Raw genomic sequence first — 20,897 nt, 5'->3', positions numbered from 1 at the left:
GGATAAGGGATAAATCTAGCAAACTCTGAGTGGGAGCTAGCATTATCTCTCCTCTAGGAGGAGCTTGGTAAGCTCTTTAGCTGTAAGGGGGTCCGCCAAACTGCATGGGTGGATAGAGTCTAGAGAAATCTGTGAACAAGCCTGTGTTTAGATGGGGTGCAACCAAAACCAAGAAGGTGCTGTGTTCCAGGAAGGAGCCATTCAGTGCAAAGCATCAGCATCATTATATTCTATTTGCAGACTATGTACACATGCTTGCTGGTAAATTGTATTAATAGAATCAGTAAGATATTTATTAGTTGATCGTAATTGAAGTGAAAGGTGAGAATGAGTTATAAGGAGGAGATAATAGACTTGAAGGAAGAGCCAATGTGTCTAAAATAGATTTTGGAAAGATTGAGGATGAGCCACAGAAAAATAAATTTTTAATTTTCGAATACATTTTCATTGAAATTCTTCACTGCCACCTCTTAAGTAGATCTGGATACAGGGAAATTATGGTGGTGAACAGGCTTCTGTCCAAACAGATTTCTGTTTGTAGCTGTATGCTGGCTCACTAGCACTAATTAGAATGAGAGCTATTGCTGTTTGGACATAATGTTTTATGTAATGACTTATAGCATTGTTAAGGCCTATAACAACTCCACCTGGAGGCATAATTAATGTTAAAGGTTTTTATTCACAATTTAAAAAGCCCACGGGAGTGATTGATTATACAAAGAAAGGCTTACTATTATATAATGCTTTTCATGGCCTTGGGACATCCCAAAGCACTTTACAGCCAACAAAGTATTTTCGTAGTCACTGTTACCAGTTTTGCCTAAGTCACGTTCCACCTATAGCAATGTGTTGGTTGGATTTTCTGTGATGTTTGTTGAGGGATAAATACTGGCCAGGACATTAGGGAGAGCTGATCTCTTTGAATGCTACCATGGCATCTTTTACATCCATCTCACATGCTGTTTCAATCTCAGCAGTACTAAGTCAAAGCTAAGTATTTCCCAAATCATAGGATGATTCACCTTAGAGACACCCTGTACAGCTACTTGGAGGTGATGTTAGTGATATTTGGTACAGGTCTGTGAGTTGGCCCACTTGTACCTTTGGTGTAGGCAAAATCTGTAGCATGTGGGAAAAATAACTTTTTTAGGAAAAGGATGGTGTTTTGCTCTCCCATCCTGAAAAAAAACACATCACTGGCAACAATACCGACATACAAGCTGCTGACACCATGCAATTCTTTTCTCCTGGTTCACTACCTCAAAGAATTATGGGTAACTATAAATTGCCCCTCAGTAAGTGATTTTGTTTCCAGATGGAGAGGATCACTTTTTTAATTCATTCTTGCAATTAGGGTATTGCTGACGAGGCTGGAATTGCCCATCCCTAGTTGCCCTGATATATTCTGATCCAACTGGTGATTTGTCAGGCCACTTGAAAGGAAAGTTAAGGACCTACTATCTTGGCATGGGACTGGAGTCACATATAGGCCAGACTACTTATGGACAGCAGACCTGCTTCCCTAAAAGACAATGGTGAACCAGTTCTGCTTTTACAACCATGCAGCAGCTTCACGGTCACATTAATTTATAGTAGCTTTTTTTACTTTTTTTTTAAAAACAGTTCAAATTCTCAAATTGATTTCACATTGAATTCATATTTTCGAGGTCATTTGTCCAAGGCTCTGTATTGCCCTTTCTGTAACAAAGAGCTCTCATTAATGTAGTACCTATCATAACCTCAGGATGTCCCAAAGCACGTTGCAGCCAATGCAGTACTTTTGAAGTGTAGTCATTGTTGTAATGTAGGAAATATAGCAGCCAGTTGGTGCACAGCAAACTTCCACAAACAGCATTGTAACCGACCAGATAATCTGTTTTATTGATGTTGGTTGTGGGGAAAATATTGGCCAGAACGTGAAGGAGAACTCCTTTGCTCCTCTTTGAAATTGGGTCTTTTAGGCTCACTTGTGAGGATAGTTTAATGGTTTAATGTTTCATCTGAAAAATCAGGTGCACAGAACCACTACGTTGTTGTACCTTTAAGCTATTTTACCAAGGCATGGCTATCTTTAATACTAGTGACCAGGATGATAATATTTCCTAACATTGGTGGTGTTCTTTTATTAATGATCAAAAATGGTGGAAAGGGGGTGAAATTGCACTGTTGATTCAATTTGCCACCAAGTATAGCATAACTCCTAGCCAATATCGAGTCCTCCACATCCTCAATGTGTACCAAAGTGTTTTACATTCGCTGTTGCTTGTTAGGCAAAGGTGGCAGTCAGTTTGTGAGTAAAAGAATCCTAGAAATAGCAGTGAAATGAATGATCTGTTAATCTGTATTTTGGAGTTATTGGTTGGAAAAATATTGACCAGGGCAATATCCAGGTTATCTTCAAGAAGGCCAACAAGATGCATGTAAACAAAGTATGGCTGTTAAAATTGATGATGGCATTTGGGTCTGTCATCCACCTTTTGAGCCTGCGCCAATGCTGCTTGAGTTAAAATTGATCCCATCATGTCAGACTGCAGGTGGGTGGTGGGGGGGCATTGGGAAAGAAGGTGACATGGAAACTGATAGCAAGTGGATAACAGATTCATTCCTGAACCACTGCCGGCTTGCCAGATAATTTAACTCAGCGAGAGCACTGTCAGAGAAGTTGAGCACAATTCTACGCTCCCCTGCAGGAAGGTTTGCAAGCAGAAGGCCTGTAAAATTCTGAGAGTGCTTTACTGTCGCCTATCCCCTGCCCCAAACCTAGCCACAATTTATGGGTGAATTGAGGCCTTTAATTAATGGCCACATAAAGGCCACTTCCCACCCAGCTGTAATTTTTTAGCTGGTGGGAGGAAGTTGATGATGGGTGGTAAGCCTGGCAGGTTAGTGTAGTTGGGCCTCAGATGGGAAAGGGGCAGGGGTACATCATTCTTTGGCCCCCTTTTCCAATTGGATCCTCCCCCCACTCCCCACCAAGGTCTGAAGACAGAAGAAGGCCTATGTGAGAAGTAAATTTTAAATGGATATTGGGAAGAAATTATTTTTTCAAATATGGTAACATCTTGGAGTAAGTTGCTGTGCAAGCAAGTGGAGTTAGTGATGTTCAAAATATGACTTGCCATCATGGTAGAATATGGGGAATTGGCTTTTCCAAACATAGGAACAGGAGCAGCCCATTCAGCCCTTTGAACCTGTTCTGCCTTTGAATTAGATCATAGCTGATCTGTATCTGAACCACTTTTGTTCCATATCCATTACCTGATAAAACTTTAATTGATTTAATTCTTGAAAATTTCAACTGGCATCCAAAGCCTTTTGGGGGAGGGAGTTCCAGATTTCCTCAATTCTTTTTTTGTGTAAAAAAAGTGTTTCTTGATTTTAATAGCCTCTAATTTTAATTTATGCCATTTTACTGGATTCTCCCATCAGTTTTTCTCTATTTACACACAATTCCTCAACTGTTTTAAATACCTCTATTAGATTACTCCTCAACTTTCTAAACTCATGGGATTACAAACCATGTTATGCAAGCTATCCTTATTATTTAACCCTTTAACCCCTAATATCCTGGTGAGTCAATGCAATACTCTCTCCAAACCCTATTTATCTTTCTTGAGGCTTGGTGCCCAAAACTGCATGCAGCAAAGCTCTACAACTGAAACATCACTTTTTAAATTTTTTCATGGGATATGGGTGTCACTGGCTTAGCCAGCATTTGTTGCCCATCTCTAATTGCCTTGAGAAAGTTCCAACCCTCTTGAGATAAAGATCAAAATTCCATTAGCCTTTTTGATTACTTTTGATATCGGTGCATTAGCTTTGAAGCCAGTTTATTAAAGCTAGTTAAACAGATTTGTAAGTTAAATTCCTTTGGTTGGCTTTCTTGGCAAATGAGCAACTCCTCTGTGGAATAGCATCCCAGTGTCTCCCGGTTGGTCATTCTCTGAGTAATGTAGGCATACCTAGCTATGGAGCTGCATCAATAACACATGCAAAAGAATGCTGATGGCCACCATTGGTGTCTGATGAATGTTGGGTTTTAAGGATATTCTCATTTGAATATGTCAGTAATTTAATAGCTCAGCAAATGCATCTTAATTGTTGCTGGTTGCTGGGTGTGCTCAGCAAAATCTTTTCTCTTAGTAATATAAGATTTTTATGAACTTCATTGAAAACTAAAGAAACGCTATTCTTGAAATATGCGGTTGCAAAAGCCAGTTTGCAAGTGGTGTTTTACAACGAAGTAAGGTTGTGCAGAGACAAAACCAGAAAGAGTGGGGGGAAAAAAATCAAATTGTCACGGATGCAACAAATTGAGTATAAAAATCTTGTGATTACACTCGGCGTCCTTATTATGTATTTCTCCCCTTCTCCCTTATGTTTTTACAGAATTACTTAAACTTGCTATGTCCATACAAATGATAGGTCAGCAACATTTGTTTATGAACATAGGAACAATGGCGAGCAGAAAAACATCCCCTTGTCCATCCAGCCTGTCCCCACAATTGTGATATCTTGTTTATTTTTCATTATCCAATCTCTTTTTCAATTGAGATTTTGGAATCAACTCGTGAAAAATTACACTCAGTTCTTTTTGTGAACAGCAGCAATAATTACTCTCCGGTTAGAAAATAAATTTTACCCTTCCTGCAATCCTAAGGTTTGTAGTTTCATTTTTCCTTCCTGTAAGCATGATTTATAGAATCCAAGGGCAGGATTTTACCGTCGGCGGGCGGGGGCGGGGCCTGCTCGCCGACGCGGGATGACATCGGGCGGAACTCCCGACGTTATCCCACCCTATTTAAATTTTCAGGAAGACGGCGCAGCAAAATCAGCTGTGCGCCCGCCGACCTGTCAATGGCCAATTGTACGTATGACTCAGTTTTTGTTTTATTTTTCACATATTACTTGTGCTATTTTCTTTTACTGGGGGCATCTTCAGCAGTGGCTTGCAAACTTTTTTCAAAGTGTGCAGTCTCTTACAGACTTGCCGTGCAAGCAACCTGAGAGTGGCCTGCAAACTAAAAGTTGATATTTCTCAGAAGAGATCCAGCTAAGTACAGAAACGTGAGATGAGGCATCAAGAACAGGCGAGACCTTTTCCAAGACGACTGCTGTTCCACGTCAGTTTGTAGATGCAAAGACAGATGCACCTTTTGTCTCCGTGCTGTGGCCTGAAGCACAAATCAGACTAAAAACAGATTTGGTCCTGTGGCTTCTTTTTCCAGTAAAGTTCAAGTCGGTAATTGACATTCATGTGATTTCATAATCTTCACTGGCACAGCCTTCTCAACCACCTGAAACAGCGGCCCCAAGGGCAGCTAATCCTTCATCTACAATGAGTAACTTCCTGGTTCTCAGGCCCAATGCGAACAGTCATTTTGTAGAGGGACAAACAAATTCTCCCCTCTTTGTGAAAGAAAGAGGAGTTCAATTTGGGGAATTCCCTCGAACCTCTGCCATGAAGCTTCGGTAAAATACTATCTCCGCAACATTGGGAAATCTGTTCTGCTCTCTCAACTGCTCACTCATCTTCCAAAACCATCCACTGCGCAGGCTGCTCAGGTACACGTTAGCTACCACCTGAATTTCAGCTATCGGAAAAATAAAATGCAGGCTGATATGAATACTAATGGCAAACAGTGAAGCTGCTACACCAATCGACCCCACTTGCTTTTGTTTTGGGAGTTTGGATAATAACATGCCATATTGTCTGGTTGGAGTTGTCCTTTTCAAGAATTAGTGAATTTTAGGCCTGGTTTGAAGCAGCACTAGAATGTTTAACCATCAGTGAAATATGTGTTGGCCCATGCTGATTGCCATGTGGTGGAGGGTGATAGTGGGGTGTCCCGTGTGTGTATCGAAAGCATGCAGGGCAGGCTGATCGTCACGTCACTGAGCCTGTAATTCTGATTGTAGGCCCGTTCCTATTAATGCCCTCTTTTAAAAACACACAGCCGCAGTAGGGACCTCCCACAAGCATTATTGAAAAGCATCACCATTCAACCTGTGCTGGTGTGGTGCTTTTGACTATCTACTTGCTGCTGCAGAGATTGTGGAAGTACTGTCGTTGGAGAAATTCTTTGAAGCCTGAGGGGGTGATGCTGGACCTTTGGAAGTGTGCTCAAAGTATGCTGGTTTCTCCCGGTCGTGGGAACACTAGTTGCTGCGCCCCCTCAGCTGTAGCATCAGAGGAGAATGAAGCAGGGGTGGCAGAAAAGACAAGTTGCTGGCAGAAGGAGAACGAGGGGGAGGGCTCTTGGCAAGAGACCTTACCCACCTACATTGTTCAGAGAGGACTCCTACCTGCACCTCAGCCAGACATAATGTGGTTAGTGACTATTCTCTACCAAGAAGATGGTCATAGAACTGCCCCACCTTGCTAAATGGACCTGCATCTCGGAACAAAGCGAGAATGTTGCCACCTGTAGCTGTCAAGATGACTATGGCCCTCAATTTCAATGCAAGTGAATCCTTCCAGGCTGGACCAGATGACGTCAACATATTGCAGTTTTTTCACCTATTGCTGCACCTCTGAGGTCACGGGCCCTGAAAGCTAGGAGTGAGGACTTCATTATCTGCTACATGAGAAGAGATAAGCAGGACGAGCGGACATATGGTTTAGCCGGGAGTGTGGTCTTCACAGTGATGAAGGGAGCCATTGACTGCACATGTGGCCTTTTGGGCATCACACCTCAAAGTGGAATTACCAAAACTGCAAGAGGTTCCATTCACTCAGTGTGGAGTTGGTGTGTGACCACGTCTCAAATATCATGTTAGTGAATGCCCACTATTCTGGCAGCAGTCATAATGCTTTCACCCTGCAGCAGTCCACAGTTCCAGCAGCCTTGGAGCTACCACTTTGAACCAGAGGGTGGCTGCTCAGTGACAGGGGGTATCCACTATACATATGGATAATGACTTCCCTGTGTAGCTGGACCACATGTGGCCAGTGTTCATACAGCGAGAGGCATGCTGCAACTCGGAACACCATGGAGCAGGCCATCAGTATCCTGAATCAACAATTCCACAGCCTGATCTGTTCAGGGAGAGCCCTCCAGAATGCATCTCCTGATTCATGGGTGTCTGTTGTATCCACCATAACCTGGCCATGATGAGAGTGTTGCCCTGACTGCCAGAGTTTTGGCAACCACCTGAGGGAGAGAAAGAGACAGCCGGCACATCTGCAGTCCAGAAAGGCTATCTGTGAAAGTCTCATCAGGCTGTGGTCCGCCTGAATCAATCCCCAGGTCCTTTGTTACTCAATGTTTGCCCACCTTGCCATCCCTCTGTTACTAGCACACCATTCTCTTGACCTGATTCCTGAAATAAAACATAAAGCAACCATTCCACACCAACTCGATCCAACAACAATTCCAATAATCCATGCAATATTCAGCTATCCACCCTTGTGCTGTCCTTTAGTGCTTATCTTGCAGGTGCCTTCATCTGGCCCACAAGGTGCTACCCCAGTGGTTGCATGACAGCATGGCTGGTAGAAGGCTGCAGACTTTCAGTGGGGGAGCTTGGCCTTGCAGGATGCCTTTGAGCAGTTCTGGGCTTGCAGACCTGGCTTTGTACTGTACCACCTTGGTATGGCACAGCCTGGGCTGGCTGGCTGACTGACAGGACAGCAGATTGGTGCACCATGAAGCCACTGCCACTCCACTGGGAAACTCCCTTAGCAATGCTGGTAATCTGCCAGAGCACAGATTGCTGCACCTCTGAGAGACATTGCATGTTCCTTTTGAGCACCGGTATCTGCAGCCCTGATGGCAGTCTGAGCTGCCTCGGCACCAAGCTGGGCTCACGTAGTAAGAAGCAGAAATTTTGTGACTTCGGTTTGAGCTTCCACTGCAGCACTCAGATATTGTATGGCTCCTGCCCATATTGAAATGGAAGCTGAGACATCAGTCACCGGATACTGATGCCTGCAAGTATTCTCATGGGGTTGGTCACCACTTCCATGCTGGAAAAGATGAAGTCCAAGCTCTGCATGAAGACGTGTGCCAAGTTGGTCTGAACTCCTCCATGCTCCTTGACAGTGACAACAGGCTCTGTGGCAGGCCTGCCAATGCACCAAACATTCTCTCTGCATACCCATCAGCCTTTAGCCATACAGCACCTCATTAAAGTCCTCACCTGAGTCCTGTACAGCAGAAGTCGTCTGTGACCTTGACCCCCGGTGAGCTGGCAAGCAGGCCGTCCTTTCTTCCTGGTCTGGCAGCAGCCTACTTGTGCCCAATGACTCACCAGGTGCTGATCCCACCTCTATACCACCCTTAAGGTAGGTGCAGTGCCAGCATGGTGGCTGTGATGGATCCAGTGATGGTGCTTCTTCCTCATTGGTCTCCTATTCATCTATGCCTTCATCCTCAGAACCACCGCCTGACTATCTGGTAGTTCTTGTGCACTTATGTGTTCAGATACCCAAGGGGAGAGTTGGAATGAGTGAGGGGTGTAAACGGAAAGCTAGAGGTATATGGGTTGGGCCATCTGAAGTATGTACATCATGCCAGATTGTGGGATGAGAGTGAAGTGGGAATTGAGAAGGCATAAGGCAGGAATATACCATCATCCTAGATGGCTTCAGTGACGCTGGTTGCTGCAACCTCAGTGCCAATAATGGCAGCTGCTGTCCCCTGCTGGTTTTGTGCTGCTATCCCCTGTTTTGGATGACTTTGTCCTGCAAGAGAGAGGGAAATGTAGGTATGAGACCTGCAGCAGTGGTAAGTGTGTGAGGGAGGATGGTAGTGTAGTGGTAATGTTTCTGGACTAGTAATCCAGAGGCCTGGGGCCATGGCTTTTAATCCCACCAAGGCAGCTGGTGGAATTCAAATTCAATTAATAAAATCTGGAATTGAAAGCTGGCCTCAGTAATGATAGCCATGAAACTATCATCGATTGTTGTAAAAACCCATCTAGCTCACTAATGCCCTTTAGAGAAGGAAATCTCCTGTCCTTACCTGGTCTGGCCTACATGTGACTCTAGACCCACAGTAATGTGGTTGACTCTGAAATGGCCTAGGAAGCCACTCAGTTCAAGGGTAATTAGGGATGGGCAGCAAATGCCCACATCCCATGAAAAAATAAAAGAAAATCTGAAACAATTATCTATATCTGGATTCCCAATTAGCCAGATGTAGCTAGTGCCCAACATATTGGATAACACTGTTCTCAAGCTTCTTCCCAATTATGCTAACACAAGTCCTTCAGTGATCAAAGTGGTGGGGTGGGGGATGTGGGTGAGTGGGATCTCTTATTTCAGAAAAAACAGCATGGAAGGTGGGAAAATTTTTATTCTTTCACAGGATGTGGGTGTCATTGGCAAGGCCAGCATTTGTTGCCCATCACTAATTGCCCCTTGAACCAGGTGGCTTGCTTGGCCATTTCAGAGGGCAATTAAGAATCACCCATATTGCTGTAGATCTGGAGTCACATGTAGGCCAGACTGAGTAAGGATGGCAGACTTCCTTCCCTAAAGGGAACAATCAATGGTAGTTTCATGATCACCATCGCTGAGACTAGTTTTCAATTCCAGATTTTTAGTTGAATTTAAATTCCGCCAGCTACCAGGGTGGGATTTGAACCCATGTCCTCAGAGCACAGCCTAGGCCTAGTTCTGTGACATTACCACTACCCCACCTCTCCCTAGGGAAGAGCAAAAGGGAAGGTCTGCGATGGGGTGGAAGGCAGAAAAGATTAAATGACATAAGGAATGATGGTGCAAGGCAGAAGAAAATGTAATGTGAGTAATGAAGCTAAAATCTTATTGAAGGCTGTTGCTTATAGAGATATGGGAAGAATCAAACTAGGATGTAGGCTTGTCCCGCAAAATTTAGCACTCATCTGATCGCTAATTTATCTCGCATCGGGACAAAATTCCAAGAGACTAGAATCCAAAATTATAGCTGTGTTGGCAAACACCCCAGAGGATAAATAAAAATATTTAAATATCAATCCTTTCCTAGCTTTGATCCATTATACTTTTTATGAAATACTTGCATTAGCAGAGAAATTTGTCTTTTCTGATGTGCAAAGATCGTGAAATTTGCTCAAATTTTATGAAGATATCCACAAACTCTGACATGAAAGACCTCCACTTGAGGTGATTGTAACTCGTGTAAATTTCTCAACTTAAACTGTCTATTCAGTTTTACCATGGAGAAATTGGATCTGGGGTCATGGTTAATTATTGCTGCTGTCACTTTGAGGAATTTCTAAAAACCTTGTACAGGCTCCACTATCAATAACCATTAAGATATAATAGTGCATACCCTTTGACGACCTGCCTCTTATATTCCAGCCCCGAATATAATAGCAAAGCTAAAAGAAAAACTACAAACCTGGGAATTAAAAACAAAACATAAATGGGATTCCGATCAGGCCTTTCTGCCCATCCAGCCCATGATGCCTTTACTTTCCACATGATCAAGCCATCCTAATCAGATTTGTCATATCCCTTTGCCATGTTTCTTTATCCTGTTTCCTTTCACCCACCTGTTGCATCTGATCTTGGATGTTGACATAGTTTCTACTTTGACCATTAATCCTGGAACTGAATTCCGCAGCTTCACCATGCTCTGTGTAAAGAGATTTGTTTCACTCTTTGTTCTAAATGTCCTGTACACCAGGCCCCTTGTAGCATTGGACACAGTCTGCTTCTATCTACCCTGTTCTGCTCTTTTAGAATTTTAAATTGTTCTATACAATACAATCTGTATTATTCTAACAAGAAAAAACATTAAGATCACCATTATCCAATTGTGACTTAATCACTGAGTTACCTGATCACACTGACTCTTGACATGAGGGTGACCACATGTTTAAAGACACCAAATATTACAATCACATGCAAAGCAATAATACCTTGACCATACCATTGCCAATAAAAATAAATGACCAGCTAAACTGATACTTCAAATGATCCTTGCATGCTCTGTTTCGACAGCGACAGGAAGAATATTTTTATTTAAAATTGTACTTTCCAGTATTTTCACATCTTTGTGATATTCTATGGTACATTTTGCTTATTTCTTTGATAGATCAAATTAATAACAAGGAGCAGCCTCCGTTCAGGTGCTAAAATTAATATTGGTATGATAAAAGTTTGCAGGCATTTTTTTTCAAAGCAACTGAGTTTGAGGACTCAATCTGGATAGGAAGTCAGGATTGAGGCTGCTTAAAATTAATTCTGTGATACTCTTCCGATGAGATGCAGATGCTAAGTAGCTAATTCACCTGACAGTATAATTCAAAATCTGATTTAAATGGTGTATTTCTTGACATACCAAGGCTTATTCAGATAAATTTGGGGCTAGAAATGGATCCCTGTGTAACGAAGTCTTGGCGAATGTCAACATTTTTGTTGCCATCCTTAATTCCCAGCAAGAATTTCAAAAGTGAACGCTGAAACAGTGATTGCTAAGCTGGCCTTTTTATTGTAGCAGTGAGCCCTGAATGCGTACCTAATTGTATTCTCAGACAAATATTTTTCTTACTTTCACCTATAAGAACGTTGAACTCAGCTCTCTCTCACTAGCAGTCCCTCAAAGCAAGGGGGACGCTTGCCACGCAGCCCATGTTAAGAGCTTGTGCGTATAGTCTTTTCACATGAGGAAGCTGTGGCACTGCAGCTACCGCACAGTCCTGGCTGACTAGGAAACTCTGCCATTCCTACCACCTGCCATTGGTGTGTTGGAAGGAGTTACAGGTTGACAATCAACCTGCTTGGCTCCTTCACGTACTCACCTTCCTTGGTCATTAAGTCCTGGGGTGGTACTTGAACTCAGAGGTAGGGACACTACTCACTGCCCCACAAAACCTCCTCTGAACTCAGCTCTAAGCTCTAAAATCATTATGCTGCATTTTCAGGATAATTGCTTCTCAAGTAACTATTTAATATGTGTTCACATAGTAGGGGAAAGGGCAGGGAAAAGGCATTGGAGTAGATAATTCTATTGAAAGAATTAACATCTGAGTTGAATACCTCTGTGTTGCCATTTTTACGATTGTATGGACGTGGCTCTGTGTCATATTTTTAAATCAGGAAGCATGTAAGTCTCATTTACTGAGATGTACCCAAACTGCAGAGGTTACCATTTGCTCATTGTGCAGTTGGTATGCAACCGCATCCAGCAGATCATGCTGGTGAATGCCCACTATCCTGGCAAAAATCATGAGAGGTTCATCCTGCACCGGTCCACTCTTCCATTAATCTTTTAGTCACCATGTCAAATCAGAGGGTGGGTGATGAGGACTATCTGCTGTACACCTTAGCTGATGACTCCACTCTGCAGTCCAACCACTCATGACAGGCACTCATTACCATGAGAGCTGTGCTGCCACAGAGAGTGTCATCCAGCAGATGATTGGGGTATTGAAGCAAAGGTTCCACTGCTCTGAAGGAACCCCCCAATACTCTCCAGAGGGATGTCTCGATTCGTGGTGGTCTACTCTAACCTTCACAGCCTGGCAATCGCCTTAGGACAACCTCAGGAGGAAGAGGAAGGGAGGATACAACCATCACAGGCACATTTCAGTTGGGCTGTTCATGAGCACCTAGTTCAACTCTAATTACCTTGAATACAACTCCAGATCCACATTGTACACCAATCCTATACCTCGCCATCTCACAGTTACAGACCATCAGAGCATTCTCTTGGCCAAATTCCTGAAACAAAAGCCACCATAAAACAACCATTACATATCAACTTAATGCAGGAAAATATCCAATAATCCATTCAAAATTGGCAGTTTGGACTGGCTGACTGAAAACCCAACAGCAAGGGCACTGGTGGAATGGCAGGGGCGGGAGCATGAATGTTGTCATCCTGAGAAAAGACAGCCAGTTTGGTATCCATGGAGCCGCTGTCATCTCTCTAGGGGCAGTGCTTCAGCAATCCGTCTAATCTGCTGGAGCACAGACTGCTGGACTTGTGCAAACCCCAATGAGCACTGATATCTGCAGTCCTGGTGGAAACAGTCTGAGCTTGAATGGCACCAAACTTGGATTGCAAGGCAACACTTTGAGATTTCATGACCTCAGCCTGAGCTTCCACTGCAGCACTCACAATTAAGTGGCTTCTCCCTGGAAGCTGAGACATCTGATACTGAATCATGGTCAGATCCACCAGTGCTCTTATGGAGTTGGCCACTACTTCCACGCTGGAAATGTTGAACTCCAAGCTCAGTGCAAAACCCTGTGGCAAATTGGAGCTGGACTATCCATGCTTCTTGACAGTGACCAGAGGCTTTCTGGCAAGTCAGCCAATCCACTAAGCATGGCTATGAAACTGTTTATCAGCAATTCTTCTATGTGCCGCCCCACCAAAGTCATCATTTGAGTCTTCTGCAGCAGAACTCATGTGTGACCTCACCCTCTGGACAACTAGCACCCGCATGACCCTTTCCCCTTTTTCTAGTTGCAGCCCACACATGTCCAGGAATTCATCAGTTGCTGATCCCACCTCTATGCTACCCTCTAAAGTACGCACACTGTCTGAGCTGATAGCTGCAAGTGTCAGATTGAGTGGTCACGTTTGTTTGTCATCAGTCTCTTCATCTAGGCCTTCGGCCTCCCACACAACTGCCAGGCCTGGCAGCAGTTCTTGAGCCTTTATGCTTTCAGACACTCGAGACCAGTGTTGGGATGATGGAAGGGGAGAAAGCAAAAAGGTGTCAGGTTACACCACCTGCAGCGTGTAAATCATAACAGATTATGGGATGTGACAAATTGGATTAGGCAGGAACATACATTTAGTTATGAGGAGAGATTGGATAGACTGGGGTTGCTTTCCCCGAAGCAGAGGAGATTGAGGGGGGAAATGATTGAGGTGTATAAAATTATGAGGGGCATAGATAGGGTAGACAGGAAGGAACTTTTCCTCCTTGGTGGAGGGATCAATAACCAGGGGCCATAGATTTAAGGTAAGGGGCAGGAGGTTTAGAGGGGATGTGAGGAAGAATTTTTTCACCCAGAGGGTGGTGGAAATTTGGAACTCACTGCCTGAAAGGGTGGAAGAGGCAGAAACCTGGTTCAGGTCAGTCTGTGCCAATCGGTGAAGTCTAAGGGTAATCAGCTCTGATGGTGGCTTGCAGATAGAGTGATGAGGTCCAGTGGGAATTTGGAACTCACTGCCTGAAAGGGTGGTAGAGGCAGATAACCTCATAACATTTAAGAAGTATTTGGATGTGCACTTGCGATGCCATGGCATACAAGGCTATGGGCCTAGTGCTGGAAAATGGGATTAGAATAGTTAGAAATTTTTACCATTCTATGAAAACTCTCTTTTATATATTGAGTCTGAACCCAGTGAGCAGTTTAGAAATGTTGGTGCTGAGTTTAGGATGATGTGTTCTGTGAGAAGTGCCCCAAACACCAAGCCAGTTTCCCTTTTCTTGACCTCTCAGTTTGGTTCAGGTCAGTCTGTGCCAATCGGTGAAGTCCAAGGGCAATCAGCTCTGATGGTGGCTTGCAGATAGAGAGAGTGATGAGGTCCGGTGGGAATTTGGAACTCACTGCCTGAAAGGGTGGTAGAGGCAGATACCCTCATAACATTTAAGAAGTATTTGGATGTGCACTTGCGATGCCATGGCATACAAGGCTATGGGCCTAGTGCTGGAAAATGGGATTAGAATAGTTACGTTCTTGTTTGACCAGCACAGACTCAATGGGCTGAAGGGCCTTTTTCTGTGCTGTCGACCTCTATGACTCATACCATCATTCTCAATGGTGTCATAGAAGGCTGGTCCAATGATTTTCTGCACCACCACCTGCTTCCTGCCAGTTAGCTGCAATTGCCACCTATTATGTGCCACCTTGCCCTAAAAGAGAGAGGGAAGTGTGTCAGTGAGTGTGCTGCAATGTGGTTAGGTGATGTACTTGCCACAGTTGAATAGTTGGCAGTGGGTGCAAGATGTGAGGTGTGTGCTTGCATCAGTGCTAAGTACACAAGAGTGAGGGTAATGAAGTGAAGTTATAAGTCGTGCTTGATAGAGATTTTTGATAGACAAGTGGAGGGGCTGTGGTGAATGGAGCAGTGTGTGAGGCTAGTGATGCAGTTGATAGGAAAGGGCATTTGAAGATGCATTCACTGACTTTGACCACTCGTGGGAGGTCATTAAACTTCTTTTTGCACTGCATCCAGGTCCTAGGGGCTAGACTGCTGGCATTGACTGCAATGGCTGGCTGCTCCCACTGCCTTCCCAGTACTTGTCTGGAGGGGCTCCTGGCCAGTTGCGGGAAGACAGCTTCTGTCCTCCTGTACATCTCCTACACCAAGGCATCCAGCATGCCATCTGAGAATCCGGCCACCCTCTCTGGCCTGTTGCTCCATTTCTGTATGTTCTTGGTGGTTCAGCTCTTCTGTAACCTGTTCCAGCCCAAACTGTAGCTGAAATGCATCTCTCCTTAAAGAGGGTGTAGTCTGACTTTAAGTACAGGCTAACTTTAAATGGTGCTAGTCATGCACAAACCTGGGCCTCTTGCTCGGGTGAGCAGCCACTAAAAAGCACGTCTAGCACTGGGCTGCACATCACAATCATTATAATTAGCAGGTAGCATAAAGTCTGCAAACTGCCTGTACCATTTGAATGATATGGGCTAATTATGGTTTCCTATGTCCCATTCCGGCTAATATGCTGATGGTGATTTTTTTCCACTGCCAGTTTCCTTTTTCTCGCCTGAGAAACAGGCAATTGTCAGAGGAGAATAGGGGGTAGATATCTTTTTTTACCCCTTTGATGTCTAAGACCTTCCCTCAGAGAGGCCTATAACTGGGTGCCCGGTACTCTCACCTAAAACAGGCAGGAGGCCATTTCAGTATGTAAATTGGGTTAGTTGATCATTTTGAGACCTCATTTACAATTTTCACTTACAAATAGGCATGCCATACATTTTGCACACTAGACTGAGATTGCCAGTCCTCCTGGTTGTCCGAGATTCTCCTGGACTGGGACAAATTTCCTGGTCACTGAAGCTAACAGCCAGGGAGAACTTCATCCTTTCTATTGCACCAGTGGCCTCCACTCCATGACATCACCGGCTTCTGCTGCAGAGAAGCCTCCGCATCTTGGCCACATCACCACCACCACCGCTAGTCGATCTTAGGGGTGATCATAAACTGGACTGGCTGCTCGTAAAACAACCAGGAGCTTGGGGGGATGTAAAAGAGAAAGAGGGAGATAAAAGTGCGAGACCTGCTGAACAGAGACAAGGGGGCAGGAGATTGGAGCACAGGGCAGGAGGAAAGGGTGACAGCAGACTCAGGTCAGAAGAAATGTGAGTTGGGACTGGAACCAGGAGATGGAGCATGGAGAAAAGAAGAAAACTGAGTAATGGAAGCTTGGGGAGAGAGGGAAACTGGAAATGGGGAAATTGGCAGTTTGACGGAGAATGCGATGGAGACTCAGAGAAGAGGAAAACAATGGGGACTTGGAGAGAAGAGGGAAACTAGAAATGGGGATTGGGAATGAAGGCTTGTGGAAGAGGGAGACTGGAAATGGGGATCGGGTTGATAATTTTAGGGAGAGAGGAAGATTGGGAATTTGGGTTGGGGCCGAGGATTCAGAAGAGAGAATGTGATTGGGATGAGGACTCAGACGGAGACTGAAGAATGGGGGACACCATTGAGGGCTTGAGGGAAAAGGGGCTTAAGACAAGAAGAAGACTAGCTGAGGGTTGAGGAAAGAGACTGGGGCATAGGATCTTGAAGGAGAGAGGGAGATTGGAAATAGGAGCTCGGATTAGAGAGGGAGAGTAAGAATAGGCATTTGAGAAAAGAGGGAGATGGGGAATGAGGTCACCAAATGGGAGCTCGAGTAAGAGAGGGGTACTGGGAATTAGGGCTAAGAAAGAGGAATACTGGGAATAGTCAAGGGATGGAAGCTTGGGGAGACTGGAATTGAATCGTGGGTAGGGACAAGAGGGAGGGAGGCACACTGGGAATGAGGACATTAGATGGGAGGTTGGGAGTGAGAGAGACATGGGGAATTGGGGCTTGGGGCCAGAAGCTCTTGGAGACTGAAGAGTGGGATTGTGGATGGAAAAAAAGAGGAAGATTAGGGAACAGGGATTTAGGAGATTAGGCTGAGGTGTGGGAGAGAGAGGGAGAGGTCTGTGGGTCAGGAGTTGGGGCTCAGGCAAGGAGAGAGGAAGGGGTTGGGAGCTTGGAGTTGAGAGGCTGACTGGGAAATGGAAGTCAAAAGGAAATCAGGGAAGCGTAAGGAACACAATGAAACGGTGTGCATTGAGCATGGCACCCAGCATTTCCTTTAGAGATGGGAGCATCAACAGAAATGTGGTGAGTGAGTGAGAGTGTCACTGAGAGGGGAGTAGCCAGTAAAGGAATGAGTGAAATCTCGGGATCTTACTGTAGCTTTGTTTTCCCACTGGTGGGCAAATGGGGAATAAGAGAATGTAGAACAAGAATTCTAGCTAGGAGGAACAAAGGGGAAAGCAGAAGAAATGTTTTTGCACTGATGACGTTAAAGCATGGAGGCCAACATCCCAAGCAGCTAATGAGGTAGCAGAGACTAGAACATTAATTGAAAGTGAATGAGATATGTGTTTGAAAAGGGAAAATATAAAAAGTATGTGTGGGGAATTGGCCAAGAGGAGAAAGCACTAGACCAGTGGCCTCCGCCTGCACTGAAATTTTTACCATTCTATGAAAACTCTCTTTTATATATTGAGTCTGAACCCAGTGAGCAGTTTAGAAATGTTGGTGCTGAGTTTAGGATGATGTGTTCTGTGAAAAGTGCCCCAAACACCGAGCCTGTTTCTCTTTTCTTGACCTCTCAGTTTGGTTCAGGTCGGTCTGTGCCAATCGGTGAAGTCCAAAGGCAATCAGCTCTGATGGTGGCTTGCAGATAGAGAGAGTGATGAGGTCCAGTAAAAGTGAGAACTGGGGAGCCTGATTACACCTTGTGCAATGCAGTGGAATTCTGGCACTGGTTTCAGTGTGAATATCAGTGGGTTTTAGGATTACTGCTTGTTACAGTTGGGATATTGGGTTCTTAGGGAATACATGTAGACTAACAGTAAGTTATTTTATTACTGTTGGTTATGAAGGCAATCTGACTGTTACCAGCACAGCTATCCCGCATGCAAATTCCTCACCCACCATTGGTTCCCCTTTTGCCCATCTTTGCTTCCCCTCTTTACCTGCTCGCTGAAACGTCTCACACAACAGCTACTAGTATGAGCAAAGATACTCCACTACAGTCACCCCAAACTTTATATGGTATTATGCCACAGCCGATAATAAAGGCTGAGTTGTTCAAATCCCAGAGGGAAACTTGAAACAACTGTCGCAACCCATTTTTGCGATTTGTATGTTTCGAGATGCAGGCTTTGAATTCAGTAGTAATAAGACCACCAAGTCTCGAGAGCGTTTTATAAAACTAAATTAAACATTTATTAATAAAAGAAAGATGTTAAACACATACATACGTCTACAAAATTACTACTATAATAACTACAAAACCCCCCTAATTAATCTGACCCTCAGTTATACCCCTGTTAAGGCAACAGTAAATCTCATAGATTTAAAGAGATACCTGGCAAAGCACAACCTGGACAGTCACATTCAAAATGAGTTTCTTTCAGCTCTGGGTCCTTGCAGACAGCAGCTTGAGGCTTCTCACACTTGTTGAATCCTAAAATGCCTCTGCCTTACACACTGTCCTTTCTCTTTATACATATCTTTCTCTTTGAATGTAAATTTTCCATTATATCAGTAGGTTTTTAATTTTATCTCTTCTAACAATAACATCCTTTCTTTCCACCAATTTCATTAGCTGAAAAAAACATTACTTGGCGTCATCTAGCTAGGTGTAAGATTTCATCCATTCTTTTGAATGGTTTATTTAAAAATGCAAATTGCCCCCTTGACATCTATGTTTCTACGCTTCCCCATGTTTATATAATTACCATTTCAAACCTACTTCTTTCTATACATCAAAGCCTCTAGACCAGCTGGCTTTAATTAGGACACATACACACACATAGACACAGACACCACTAAACTCTATTTTAAAAAATAATTTCCAATAACATTATAGATATTAATCTCTTCATGACAATGGTAAACACAACACCCTACTCTGATGTCATATGATCAAACATCACATAATCAATCCTCCAGGAATACCTCCAACCAGAGTTGGGAACCCTATGCTAGGCCCAGTTGTACGAGGTGAGACTCCTCAGGAAAACATAAGTTTTTGCTTTTTTGGAAGATTTCTGTGGACCCATCAGTGGCCTTTGGGTGAGTCCTGAAGGAGGAGGCATTCCGGAAGATTGTAAGCAGGGGGTGGCAGCATCCCACTGCATTGCTGTAGAGGCAGGAGGGGCACTCCAGCTCCTCCTGGCTATATATTCAGGTATGCGTTAAATGTGCCCGTTCTTCATAGGCTTCTGTTGGCCCCTTTAAGGAGTGCTGACTAGAAGGCTATGGAACTGCAAGAACTAGTTGGAGCTTGTGCGGGGCAAGCTCTCCCTCATGTTGACCAGGTTGGGAAAGGGAACCTGAATTAGACATTTTATCAGGCTCCTTGAATCTGCAACCATCTATTATAGGCTGATTACAGGCCCTACAGCGCTTGAATGAACTAGCATCGGATGCATTTTCGATGCAGTTTGCGGGACGTCGCTTTCTATTTTGGACTTTTGTGCCTCAAGTTTTTCACCAGAAAATGAACACAAAGAGGTCCAATTTCACCCCCCTAATTTCTTAGAAAGATCTGCCATTCCTGCATGCATGGTAGGACATTAAACTTACAATTTTAGTACTAACTTCTTAGTTTACTGAGAGACGTATATGGTGTAATGGCGAGGATTAATGATTAACATTATAATACTCTAGAAGAATATTAAAGAGAGAATCTCACCCATAGTACCGCTTTTAAAAATTAAATATTTCAGACTGATATTTAGTGTCTTTGATTTAATTATTTATTTTTGAGAGTGTGAATATTTCTGCCTAACAGCAAGTTTTAATTACATCAATAATCTGGCTGGGAGAGTTGATAAATCTAACAATATAAGGGACCAGAGTTAATGTGCCATTTGAACTGGTATGATAGTTAAAATACTTTGGGTTAATGATTTGTGGCATAGAAATACCAAATTCCTTTCTCCACTTTTTAAACTGCTAACTTTAATTGGTCCCATTACATCCTTCACAGGGAATCTTTCGTCATCGTACTGGGGGTCCCATGAAGTATCAACTTCATATTTTATGTCGTGGTTTCCAAAATGGAAGCTTACTTTCAAACCAAAATGTAAGATAAAGCCTAGAGTCCAGGTTTCTACAAGGCATACAACAGCTTCATCAGTCAGTAAATTTGTCAAGATTCAGGGCCTTTTTTTTTATTACTAATAAATGGTGCATGGTTAAAGCCCTAACCGATAAGTGAGGTCTAGATTAGATGAGAACACATCCTCCTCAGCATGAAACAGCTCCTAATCTATCGAGAGCACTTTGATCTGAATGAAACACTAAACGCTCCTCTCAATACCTTCAGTGCTGCTCAGCACTGAATGAATCATCTGGACTCTCTCGGTTGAAATATAAATCATGTTGGCATTGCATCAATAGGTCTCCAAAACATGTGTTTCGTTCAAAAACCTTTCAAATTGTTGAACTGTGCAGGAAAAACATTTTAACGAGCATATTTTAACTCCCTATATGCAAAATTGCAAAATCTACCTTTAATGTTTTTTGTGCTTTTAAGGGGGGGGGTTTAACTCTGTTATGGTTGCCCAGAGGCACTGTGAGTGGCTAAGTCCATTTTAACAGCTGGGCTTTGTGAAATGGGCATTCAGAGGCAGTTCACCGGGTTTCAGCTGGTAAGTAACAAGCAGTCCAGAGGTTATCCGTTGGCACTTAGTT

The 20,897-nt window shown here is 43.7% G+C and overlaps 1 protein-coding gene across 2 annotated transcripts in view; it reads left to right on the top strand.

The window, feature by feature from the left end:
• Positions 1-20,897, top strand: part of LOC144679144 (regulation of nuclear pre-mRNA domain-containing protein 1A-like) — a 58,889-nt gene that overhangs the window by 30,718 nt on the left and 7,274 nt on the right. Inside the window, exon 7 of one of the 2 annotated variants that reach the window (XM_078539505.1) lies at positions 4,390-4,606. The exons of the other annotated variant lie outside the window; for it this stretch is intronic. Within the exon in view, the coding sequence (XP_078395631.1) occupies positions 4,390-4,422 (33 nt within the window). The 3' untranslated portion in view covers positions 4,423-4,606. Of the gene's footprint in view, positions 1-4,389; positions 4,607-20,897 lie in introns of those variants that run through there. 2 annotated transcript variants of the gene reach the window in all.

This window comes from Cetorhinus maximus, chromosome 3, assembly GCF_964194155.1.
Source record: "Cetorhinus maximus chromosome 3, sCetMax3.hap1.1, whole genome shotgun sequence".
Lineage (NCBI taxonomy): Eukaryota > Metazoa > Chordata > Chondrichthyes > Lamniformes > Cetorhinidae > Cetorhinus > Cetorhinus maximus.
Note: the sequence above shows the minus strand (reverse complement) of the source record. Positions and strands in the feature narration are given on the sequence as shown.